Here is a 12,201-nt window from a genome sequence, read left to right on the forward strand (position 1 = left end):
TACTGTTGCTGACTTCAGCTGTTTGTATTTTTCCCAGTGAACTGCCTGGTGGTACTCAGCATTAACATCACTGTGACACAGCAGAATTTGTCCTTTCACATAAATCAGTACAGTGGAGGTGGAAAGGGACAGATGCTACCTGTGTCCCATGGCCAAACCTGTTCCAGACATTTGTGCTCCTTTCCTAAGGAGTGCTCTCACCTAAAAACTCACTGAGCCCTTTCCTCACCCCACTGTTTTTGTTCTGTCCCCCCTGTCCTGTTGATACAACTGCCGATGGGGTTGTGCTGTGAACACACTGAAATGCCCCAAGTTAAAAGAAACCTCTTTTTGGAGGGTCACTTCAGTGTTATTTATTTCATTTCAGATAAATAATTGCAGTGTGTGTTTACTTACACACTGTAAATAAGCAGCATGGCCCCCATAGACAGCAGTTGAGTAAATATTTCATATGACAGGGCTGTCCCCTGCAAGCCCAGAAAAAAATGAGGGGATACAGAGGATATCAAAGAAGTTAGTTCAGAAGGCACTCAACAAAAAAAAAAAGAAACCTAAATGTGAAAAGACAAAAAGTAAAGAGAGGAAGAAGGGAAAGAAGAATAGACAACAGTAAGGATGTACTAGATGGAGTTAATGAAATGTGAAATGTGTTGGAAATAGAGCTACAAATGCTGGGTGAAAGAATAAAGAAAAAGAAGTAAAATCAGAAAATTATGAACCTAGACTAAGATTTCTGACTCCTCGTCAAAGCTAACTGGGGTCTTGGTTGGGACCTGCCCCCCAGTCCCTGGGGTAAGGATCCCATTGCCATCCACTTAATCGCATGATGTGAGTCATACTTAGAAACATGGATCTTGATGACCGTACAGTTATAGTCGCCATCTACCTTCAGCTGTTCCTCGGTGTTTTTCTTCAGAGCCTCTTCAAATCGGTCTGCTTTGGCCTTAAGAGATTGGTTCTGGAAGGTGAGGGTGTCTACCTGGTCCTGGACGGGAGACACATCAACCGTGTTATCACCCCTCTTACATTCATACAAGTCAATCTGCACTGAGAAACCACCAGGGGAGTCGAACAAGGCTTAGAAACTTCTGCAAGGTGGTATGTTTTATGCAAGGCCACTTGAACATACAGTGATAACCCCGTGCCTCAGGAAATCCCAAAATCTCTGCAACGCCTGAGGCTGGCTGACGCTAACTGGAACTAGTTCATGAAGTTTCTTTGATGCTAAATCACGCCATCACCTTGGGCTGGATGAGAATGAGCATGTCCTTCCTTAAGTGAGCTGGCATTTACTATCACAGGCATGAAAGAGATCGTTTGTGCGGTCCCTAGAGCCTGAATGAGGCGGTAGATACCCCGTCCCTGCTTCCTTCACCTTTCTGGGCTTCTAACATGGTAACACGCAACGATGAATTAGTGGTGTGGGCTTTAAAAGATCGTCATTTCATCTCAGAGCTATACACAGGAACAACATGTTATTTTAAGCAATCATATTTTTGTTACCTCTCTATATACAACATCTGTAAAAGCCACAGTTGCCGTGAAATTGGTATTCTTATCTTTCATACATGTAATTTCTTGGCCATAACAGTACGTCAGTGCTCACTGCAAAACTGCTGACACGCCTCAAACTGTCACAGCCGCCTGAGGAAGGCAGTGGCAGTTGCTGGGTGCAACGATATGTGCTCGTCAGGGGTTTTAAAATGTGCAATTCATCTCTGCCTAGGAAATCAAACAGAGCTTGCATTATTTGCTGTGGCATTTTCATTTGTTCACACAAGATTTCCAAACTTAGCATGAATCACAGGGGCATGTTTCTGCCCTCCACTCCTTGGGATTTCTTCATCTAGAGAGTGAGAACAGCATGGAGTTGTTAGAAGGACTGAAAAAGCCAAGATGATCTTGAGCTTGGTGTTAAATAGTGGGATGTGGGAGATATGATGGGCAGGGCTGATCCTGGCCAGCCACAGCCTGGCTGCACAGCAGGGCCAGCCCCGGGGCATCCCTCACCAGGGACCGCATTGCCTTCCGGTGGGAATGGAGATGTGTCTACACGTGGGACTGGCTCCTCTGTCTTCAGGCAGTGGGGAAGAGTTGAAAGCACAGGCACAGGGCCAGGCAGGGAGAGGCGAGCGTTTCTGAGCCCCGGGGGTGTCTGCCCGAGGGTAGCACGTAGAGAAGGTGATGCTCACAGGCACGGCAGGTGCTGGAGCTCTCCCCACCATGCAGGGAAGAGCTCATCTTTGCTCCTCATGCTGGGCCAGCCGCCAGCAGGGTCAAAAGGACATTTCGTTGCTTTATCCAGCTGCCTTTTCCTCCCTTTAGGTTTTCCCTCGCTCCTCTTTCAGATAGTATTTTGCTGAACCAGCCAAGGCAGGGGAGGAAAAAACCTGAGGGGGCACCTTTGCTGCCAGATCCCAGTTTGGCCGGGCAGAGGACAAGAGGTACTAGAGCTGGTAAGAAGCAGCTGGCAATGGGGCTGGGGCTGCCCCGTCAGCTGCTCCACAACATCATTCCAGGGGTGGGGAATAACAAAACTGCTAACCTGGAGTGACAGCCGCAGCTTTTCAAAATTCTCTTCTAATTGTGCCTTTTCCAGCTTGTGAGCAGTATTCAGTTCTGGGGGAAGACACACAGACACGACACTGCTAAGTGAAATCCAGCAAGCCAGGGTCCAAGAGCACAGACATCAGGAGCCAAGCGCAATTCGGGATGGAGTTTTAGGGCATGGAGGTTGAGTAGGAAACTGGTCGTAATATACTCTGTGACCTTAGGTGAATTGTTTTGAGGATCAGGATTTCCTGCTCTTTCAGTGGCTGCGGGTACCTCTATTTCTACACGAACAGATTCTGACTTTTCAGAACTGCTCAGAATTCCCGGCTCTCAGGGGCTCTGATCTGAAAAGGGTCAGTCTGACATACCCGTTCAGAGTGAATGTCCCCAAATCAAAGAGTTTTACACTGAATATATTTAAAAGCTTGGGTTGGAATTTCTTTGGGGAGATAGAGGGGCCAGTAACTGGGATGCAAAAATACATGTGATAGTACTTCTCCAGGAGCTGTGGCGAATGACCCGTGAGGTTTATTGCATCAGTGAGACTGACAGACCCCGAAGAGAAAAAACTCCTCTATTTATATTACATGACTTAAGGTTTCCTTACTAGAACAACTCACACTGGACTTAATAATAACCAAAGCAGTATAAAGTTTAATCTCTAAACCAATGGCATCAAATTGTCATTCAGTACAGCAGTAGAACCTACCTTTTTGGTACTCGGACACTTTATTTTTTGTGTCTTTACCCCCAGATCTATGGGGTTTTTCCCTCGAACTATTGCTCGCTAGCCACAATAACAGCAATAATAATACTATTGCTCTAGTGCCCTGTACATGGCACCAGACGGCAGCTGCTGCAATGCCTTTTCCATGCACAGGAGGGCATTTCGTACCCACACCAGGAGCAGGGAGTACAAACTTTGGCCACCAGAGCCCTGATAAACCACTGCCAAGATTTATCGTCAGAAAATACTAACGAAAATGGACAGATATGAACATCCTCAAGCAAGGAACAGCTCTTCTTTTGTTATTTTCGAAATTGTATATGTTAATTTAAAAATCGTACGCTAGATGATACCATCTCTGCCTACGGGAAAGGGGAATAGGCTGTTCTCAGCTCAAGTTGTGCTGTCGACTGTGTCTCTAATTGACACAGTGCAGAGCTAAGCAATGTGGCTTGGTCTGGGGAAAGCTGTGGGAAAACCTACCAGAGCTATTTAAATATTAGACCATGCTTATATTTAAAAGAAAAAAAAAAAGAGGGCGATTGTACAGATATCTGCTAAATGTCAGCTAAAGCATGGACAAAGACATTTATTTAGATACTGAGCTGGTAGGGAGGAAGCAGCTCTCTCTGCAGCATCAAATCCTGTGGAAAAACCATAACATAAAATTAAGGTAACGGTGCTGAGGTGCAGATTTGCACCAGCATGTGGCTTTGGTCAGCTCAGCATGGCCAGACTTGTGCTACTGAAAATGATGAGTCTTGTTTTTAGAAGCAGTGTAGGCATTTAAGCACCTAAATTTGGAGATCTTCAATGAGCTCTAGCCTCCTGAACACCTCCTGAGGCTCTTGAGAAAAGTCTGGGTGTGAAGTGAGGTGGAACTTGGACTCTGTGTTCAGCAGCCCATGGAGAAAGCCTTATTGTTGTCCCAGAGACCCCTCCGATAGTCTCAGGTCCAAGTTAGATGCTGTACACACTGCATACAGCTCTCCCTCACCACTAGCACGAACCTGGTGGTCCACCCCATGTGAAAGCACTAGATCAACACGAACTTTCTCTATCATCTACTCTGGAGGAAGAAAATCCAGGTTTACACAATCTCACTACAGCGCTAATTTCCGCTCTGGAAGAGCTCTGTAGCCATTGGGTTGTCGCTGGCTTACCTCGAATCTTCCAGTCATTCTCATCCTGCAGTACTGTAATGGCAACTACGTGGTTATTTTCCAGCTGTAACAGTGCAGCCTCGTGTGAAGCTGTGATATCTTCCACCTGTTCCAACGACAATGGATGGAGACATGGAGACACGATTAGGCATGCTGTGGCACACTGACAAGCCACTGCGAAAGAGCTCCAGTGAGCTGAAAACAGTAAAGGGATCTACTGAGCATGACACTTCCAGCACCTGAGCAGGTTTATTCATTACGAAACAGGCATGTTGACGCCTTGAGTGGTAGCGTGTAGTCACTGGTGGTAGCATTTTTGCTCTTTTAACTTAACGGTGATAAAAGAGGTACATAACAAAGCAAAAGGCCAAAAAGCCCTTAAGCAAAAACAGCCATTCATGAAATGTTCATAAATCTCAACGTTCCGTTAATCTAAATTATATTAATGACCCGACTCCCTCTGATGGTCAGATAAACATACACAGTTCTGAGCCACCCTGGTTTTTGTCTTCAAGGCACTTTGCTGCAATGACTTTTATTGTAAGGTCTTGAATTAACTTCCATGGAAAGTGCCTATGAATTATTCATATCTGTAAAATACTTATTTCTAGAGAAACATTGAAATTATTACTAGTAGGTATGCAAAATGAATTGCACTCTATCAACTGAGGTGCTCAATGCCTACTTTGCCTCAGTCTTTAGCTATTCCGTGGGCACCCAGCCTCATGAGCTAGGAGACAGGGAGGGGAAGCTGGACGAGGTCATCACAATTAAAGAGGAAGTGATCAGTGACCTGCTACACCGCTTGGATGCGCACAAGTCTATGGGACCGGATGGGTTACATCCAAGAGTGCTGAAAGAGTTGGCAGACATGCTCGCCAAGCCACTTTCCATTATCTACCTGAAGTCATGGCTAACTGGGGAGGTCCCAACGGACTGGAGGGTAGCAAATGTAGCGCCCATCTGCAAAAAAGGCAGAAAGGAGGATCCGGGAAACTATAGGCTTGTCAGTCTGACCTGGGTAGCAGGGAAGGTCATGGAGCAGATCATCTTGAGTGCCATTACAAGCCATATAATGGACAAGCAGGGGATCAGGCCTAGTCAGCATGGGTTTATGAAAGGCAGGTCCTGCCTGACGAACCGGATCTCCTTCTATGACAAGATGACCCGATTATTGGATGAGGGAAAGGCTGTGGACATTGTCTACCTAGACTTTCAAAAAGCATTTGACACTGTCCCCCATAGAATTCTCATGGAAAAACTGGCGGCTCACGGCCTTGATGAGCATACGATCTGCTGGATCAAGCACTGGCTGGATGGGCAGTCCCAAAGAGTGGTGGTCAATGGGGTTAAATCCAGCCGGCGGCCGGTCACAAGTGGTGTCCCTCAGGGCTCAGTGTTGGGACCATTTCTGTTTAACATCTTTATTGATGACCTTGATAAGGACATAGAGTGTATCATCAGCAAGTTTGCAGATGACACGAAGCTAGGTGGGAGTGTTGATCTACATGAGGATAGGGAGGCTCTACAGAGAGACTTGGGTAGATTGGATCGATGGGCCAATGCTAATGGAATGTGCTTCAACAAGGCCAAGTGCCGGGTCCTGCACTTGGGCCACTACAACCCCATGCATCGCTACAGGCTTGGGGAAGTGTGGCTGGAGAGCTGCCTGGCAGAAAAGGACCTGGGGGTTCTAATTGATAAGCGGCTGAACATGAGCCAGCAGTGTGCCCAGGTGGCCAAGAAAGCCAATGCCATCCTGGCTTGTATTAGAAATAGTGTGACCAGCAGAAGGAGGGAGGTGATTGTCCCCCTGTACTCAGCACTGGTGTGGCCACACCTTGAGTATTGTGTCCAGTTTTGGGCACCTCAATATGAGAGAGATATCGAGGTGCTGCGGCGAGTGCAGAGGAGGTGTTAAGGGATATGGTGTAAGGGAGAACTTTGTAGAGTGGGGTTGATGGTTAGACTCGATGATCCCAAGGGTCTTTTCCAACCTAAATGATTCTATGATTCTATGATTCTACACTTTTACATGAAACAGAGTATCTACGAAGTCGCCAATACCCAAATTCCTGTGTCCTCTTGAATCGTGTGTTTTGAGTCCACATCTAATAAACTGATGAATGATATGACAGAACCTTTGTGCAGACACATGAGTTTTCATGTGGGTGTGGAAGTAACCAAGGTGACAGTGAGGCTACAAAACCTTCTCCCGCTCTCATATTGAGGCCAGAAAGAGGTCCTGCTGCTGCAGGCTGCCCAGCAAACTGCACCCCACCACACGCAGCCATAAGGGGAGCAGGGGAGGCAGCTGGAAGAGGGCAGTGGGCAGCCTGTGCTCGGGTGCACCCGATGGGTTTGGGGCTCCTTCGGTACATTGCTTGTGACTAGACTTGGCTAAAGGCAAAGCCAGATCCCTAACAATGGTGTTTTGATATGCATCGTTAAAGAAGATACAGAGAAAAGCAGTGATCAAGGTTAAGTCAGTGGTCCAGAGCAGTTTCTGAATGCAAGGCATCGATTTGCTTTTCTGGGTTTTGTAATCACAGTGATCTTATTCTCTACATTTAACACGTTCTCTGTGATATCTGGGAATTCAGAGGATCAAACTATTTCACTTTTATAATGAAACAGCTGTTCATTGCAAAGTGACTTGACTTTAAACAGCTTTTTTCCTCACTCTTATGTTAAATAATGGTAGAAAGTTACTGCAGCTGAGCATGTCTTGACTGGAATAAGTGTTATTTCACTGTGTCTAACTGTCAAATGTATGTGTTAGATTATCCAACAGAAGCAAATTTTCCAACTGTATTGGAGAAAGCATGCTCTTAGAATGAAAGACAGGCATTTAAAGTTATCCAAACTCATTTTCACAATAATATGGGAGACAATTCAGTGGTGAATTCAGTGTTTGCAAAACAATGGAGACTCAGCCTGCTGATATATTGCATGAAAGAGCAGGGAAAGGGGGGACCCATGACTCAATGGGCTACTAACGGAATAGAGAATATCACTTGACTTTTCCCAGAGCACCATGTCCTTGTATACCGTGTCTGTGCGCTGAACCCTCATGAGCATCGCCATGTTCTTTACCTCTCCCTTGCTTAAGTCTTTATTCATACTCTAATTGCTTCTCAGCTGAGCAGCTCCCCATAGGAATGATTACGCTCAACTCCAACGCCTTCACAAGGTGAAGGGGTCTCCTTTCGTTGCCACCATCCTTGGCAGGTTATTTATCTACAAAGCCAATTAATATGTTCCAAATGGTCTCCAGGGATTTTTCTGTCTTCTGTATGTTTCATATCCACATCCCACATGACTCTCTTTAATCTTCCAGCGTGACCTCCTGTCTGCAGTTTTTCATGGCAGATAGTCTACTTAACACTGGGAATCAGATCTCTTGGATATTAATTCCAGCTTTGCCACTAACTTTCTCTATCGGCTTGATCAACTCAACCTGTGTCATGGCTATTTCTGGCTACAAAGAGAAGTTCAGGTGGGATTTTTAAGGCTTAATAAAGCAAAATCAAGTGGAGGCTCTAGTGGGACAAGTTCAATAAGTTGGTGGACAAAACAGCTTGAGCTGAGCAGCTCAAGCAAGAAACGCTGGCAAGCCAGGATCGCAGCCTTTACTTTGCAAGGAGATATGAGGACTACTGGGATGCATTGTCACACATGACTTGTTTGTGAGGAGTTTGGCTCTCACGCTCAGCTATGCTGAAAGAGCTGCCTTCACCTCCTCAGAGACAGATGAGCCTTCAAAACCTGACAACTGTGTATCCAAAGAAACAACAGCTACCTTAGAATCATAGAATCGCCTAGGTTGGAAGGGACCTTTCAGATCTTGTGCAAAAGTAAAAGGTGACTACAGCAATACAGTGCGGAAGACTAAGTTGTGACTGGAAACCATGAAGTGGGATGACTAACTTTGCAAATTTTGCCGTTGTTATTGACGCCATGAACACAAGCTCCAAATTAGCCTGCACAGACGGACAGCTCAAGGACAAGGCTTTTCCCATGCCCAGCGTAAGAGCTCTTCAGCTCGTGGGTTAGGTGCCTCTGGTCTAATGCTGGTTGGGACCAGTCCCAGCTCAGCAGCGTTGGAGCTGAATGAGTCCAGTCCCTTGAGTAGGCTTGCTTGTTTTGGCATGGTCTGAGCCAGGAACTTCTCCTCCTCCTCTGAGAAGGGGAAGGAAGAACCAGAGGATTACAAACCCTTTGGGTCAGCAGCCGTTAGGGATCCTTATTCCTCATGCACCTTGGTTCCTAGGCTAAAAAAGTTCTCCTTCTCCTTGGCCAAGAAACATTCCTGGTGAGCAGCTTTCCAACCCAGCCTGTCAGCCTCCTCCGATCCAAGAGCACTTGACACAGGATGGGCGTACGGCAGAGTAGGAATTGAAAGGGAAAACCTGCTAAAACTCATCATGAGATGCTAACGGAACCATGGATTGAAAAGATGGGCTTAAACTCTGAGATACTAGGGTCACAGCAGCACTTTCAAAGCAGTAGAGAAAAATGTTTGTCTTAACTTCAGTAATTCAAGGAACAAAGAGCCCTGGAGCAAACCAAAGGGCTGGAGGAGACAGAACTATTTGCCCTACAGAAGGAAAGATGTGTTTCCATTGTTTCTGTGTGGTGATTAATAGAATGACAATAGATAAGAACACGAGAAAAATAAGTATACTTCTAGTCAAGTCCTACGGTGACCTATATCACCCTTTCTTGCACTGATCAACTTGAGGGAAAAAAACCCACCATCTGTTCTTGTGGTCTTGGAAGTTTGCAGAAACACTTCAAAGAGCAGCAGAGAGAAACTATCTCAGCAAAAAATTAACTCGCAGAACAAATTCCTTCATAAATGCTTATGCCTGGTGATCCAGGAGAGGCAAGGCTTGCAGCTAGAGCTAATATCTTCTACTAGGCAAACTGGCACACTGACACAGTGAAAGGAAAAAGAAGCCAAGGCTTTTGGGAATACCACCCATCCTTCATATCAGAAAGCAAAGCAGAAAATTTGAGGGGCATTGCAAGAAAACCATCTTGCATAAACTGAAATCAGAACCAAATCTTCATTTCTAAGAATTTACAGAGAAAGATTTTGAAAAATCTGGTTTAGAACACAAAAACCTATTTGACAGCACCTTCTAATGCATCTTTGAAAATCAATGCACTAACAGAAAAAGGTAGTTTGTCCAGGACAAAACAACCCAGTCAGATAAAGCCTTTGTGTTGCATGTTATAAGCCTGCAAATCAGTAACAACTAGCAGGCACAGCAACTGAAATAGGTCAAATCCAGCAAGAGTTCTTCAGCAAACCCCCCACTGAAGAATCAAACCAAATTGCATGGCTGTCCCCAGGGCAGCAGGAACTCTGGGGCACAGGCTGGGATGCCGTGTGTCTGACCTGGCTGTCTGACCCACGTGCCAGTGAGGACCACGCTCGTGCCCGGCCCCGGCGTACCGTTGCTGTTACACAATAAATCTAACACCGGGCAGCTGTGGCATGAGTGACATAAAACTGTCACCGTCTCAGTTTGTATTTGCATTCCCATCCCAGGAGTGTTTTACAATGCATCAAGCACAGGCAGCAAATGGTGTCGTTTCCCGTTTTACAAACAGTTGACCTTAAAGACAGTGGGCTGCCGCCTCTGCTGCGCTGTGTCGGTGCTCTCCTCTCCCATGAGCTCCCCGCAGGCCAGCCCCCCTCCCTGGCTCCTGGAGGTGCTTCAGCTACGGCCACACAGTGCCGCACCAGCCTTTACCTCTTAAATGGTCACAATTAGCTCAGGCACAGGGTTCTGCTGATGGGGGTGGTTTGCTTCTGAAGCCCACAGCTAGCGCTGTCATCGTCCTTGGGAACCACGTGGGGCACGTCTGTGCTCTGCCCTGGGCTTGAGCAGGGGGGAGCAGCAGCTCTGGAGCCTTGGCCACAGGCTCCTGCTTGGCCACAGGCTCCTGCTTCAGGCAGCAGCCCCAAAATGCGCACTAGAGATACCCTGAGTTACAGAGCATGCAGACATAAAACCTTCTCCTCGACCTTTCGTTGCCAAAGGTTGTTGCTGCCAATTTACGTTGCCTGAGAGAGGGAAAAAGTCACCCTCTACCAACTCCAGCTGCCCTGGGCATTGGCAAAATCCCCAGGATGGAGAGAACGATGCTGGAAAACAGGGGGTCTGTTGGCTAGGCTCACGTTTCGCAGATCTCTGGCCCTTGCACTGCATCAGACACCTGGGTGGCATGCCCATGGCAGCCAGGGCTGTGGCATGTCAAAGTCCGAGGGCACAGACTGCAGAGTGCACCTGAGTGCAGCAGATACTCGTGTGAGAAAAGCCCTCATGAACTGTGGGCAATGGTAAGGGTTGCAGCTGGAAAAATCAGATCTGTATCCGATGCTCACTGAGTTCCAAATGAGAAAAGGCAAGGTAAAGGCATTATTGCCACAACCCAGAGCAGGATGTTCTGCCACCATGTGAGAGGTGCCCATAGGTGAGTTAGTGTTTGTTCACTCCAGCCATTAAAAATAAGACTAAAGTAGCTGCATGTGAGAGTATTCCTACCTGCAGAGAGGAGTATTCCTACCTACATGCAGAAAGCAAAGCAGGGAGAAACACTTGGAATGTACAATCTAAGAGATTAGACTGAACGGTGGAGCAGAAATCAGGGAACACAAAGCGTATCACCGGTGTTTCGGCTACGTGTTGCATGGGCCCTATCACTTTGCTCTACCGCCCTTTAATTAGCATTGCAAATAACAACAGGCAGGACTATGCTGGCCTTACCTGTGTTGAGCAGATTCTTGTTCAACCCTTGGTTTCATATACATTGGCTACAGTAGGTGGGTTGGGTAGTAGTATGCATGGGGAGCAGAGCTAGTCTTAATATTTGTGTTGTAAAACATCTGGAAGCATGTGAAGACAAGACATGGAAATGTAATGTGCTACTATGTAAAAATACCTGTAGGAATAATAGGGAGGAAAAGCAGTAGAGATAATCAGGAATATATTATTCCAGTCATCAGTTCGTTACCAACACCTTCATGAGGAGAGGCTGAGGGAGCTGGGCATGTTTAGCTTGGAGAAGAGGAGGCTGAGGGGAGACCTCATTGCTCTCTACAGCTACCTGAAAGGAGGTTGGAGAGAGGTGGGTGTTTGCCTCTTCTCCCAGGTGAATAATGACAGGACCAGAGGAAATGATCTGAAGTTGTGGCAGGGGAGGTTTAGGTTAGATATTGGGAAGAATTACTTTACTGAAGGTGTGGTCAGGCACTGGAACAGCCTGCCCAGGGAGGTGGTTGAGTCACCATCCCTAGAGGTGTTTAAGAAACATCTAGATGTGGCACTTCAGGGCATGCTCTAGTGGCATTTTTGTGTGTGTATGACTGGACTCAATAATCTCAAAGGTCCTTTCCAGCCACGAAGACTCTATGATTCTATGATGGAGTGTTCAATATATTTCATTACCTACACCCACTCAGTATTGGCATGGTCTACTCTTCACAGGGAACAGGCAGAGACTGACCTGATCCTGATGCTGCAATTTGACTTGCTCCAGCTGGAGGCTGTGCTGCTCCTGCAGGCTCTCCCTCTTGGTGTCGTACTCCTTCTGCAGCTGCTGCTCCAGCGCCTGCAGCTCCTCCTGCTGCTGCCTGCGAAGCCGCTTCCACTCCTCCTCAAAGTGCCTCTCCAGCTCCTCCTTCTCGCTCTGTAGTTTCTTCCATCTCTCTGTGTTGAGGGCTGTGGAGACAAGACCGTACCG

General features: G+C 46.8%; 1 protein-coding gene across 7 annotated transcripts in view; it reads right to left on the reverse strand.

Moving 5' to 3' along the window:
- Positions 1 to 12,201, reverse strand: part of MTUS2 (microtubule associated scaffold protein 2) — a 322,218-nt gene that overhangs the window by 9,663 nt on the left and 300,354 nt on the right. For 6 of the 7 annotated variants that reach the window (XM_074568409.1, XM_074568387.1, XM_074568420.1 and 3 more), the window contains 4 exons: positions 11,965 to 12,179; positions 4,444 to 4,549; positions 2,546 to 2,619; positions 887 to 985 (listed from right to left, as the gene is read on the reverse strand). In XM_074568409.1, coding sequence (XP_074424510.1) covers positions 887 to 985; positions 2,546 to 2,619; positions 4,444 to 4,549; positions 11,965 to 12,179 — 494 coding nt within the window. The remainder of the gene's footprint in view (positions 1 to 886; positions 986 to 2,545; positions 2,620 to 4,443; positions 4,550 to 11,964; positions 12,180 to 12,201) is intronic. The other variant, XR_012584761.1, reaches the window with a different exon arrangement.

The sequence above is a fragment of the Larus michahellis genome, chromosome 1, assembly GCF_964199755.1.
Source record: "Larus michahellis chromosome 1, bLarMic1.1, whole genome shotgun sequence".
NCBI classification, from domain to species: Eukaryota; Metazoa; Chordata; class Aves; order Charadriiformes; family Laridae; genus Larus; species Larus michahellis.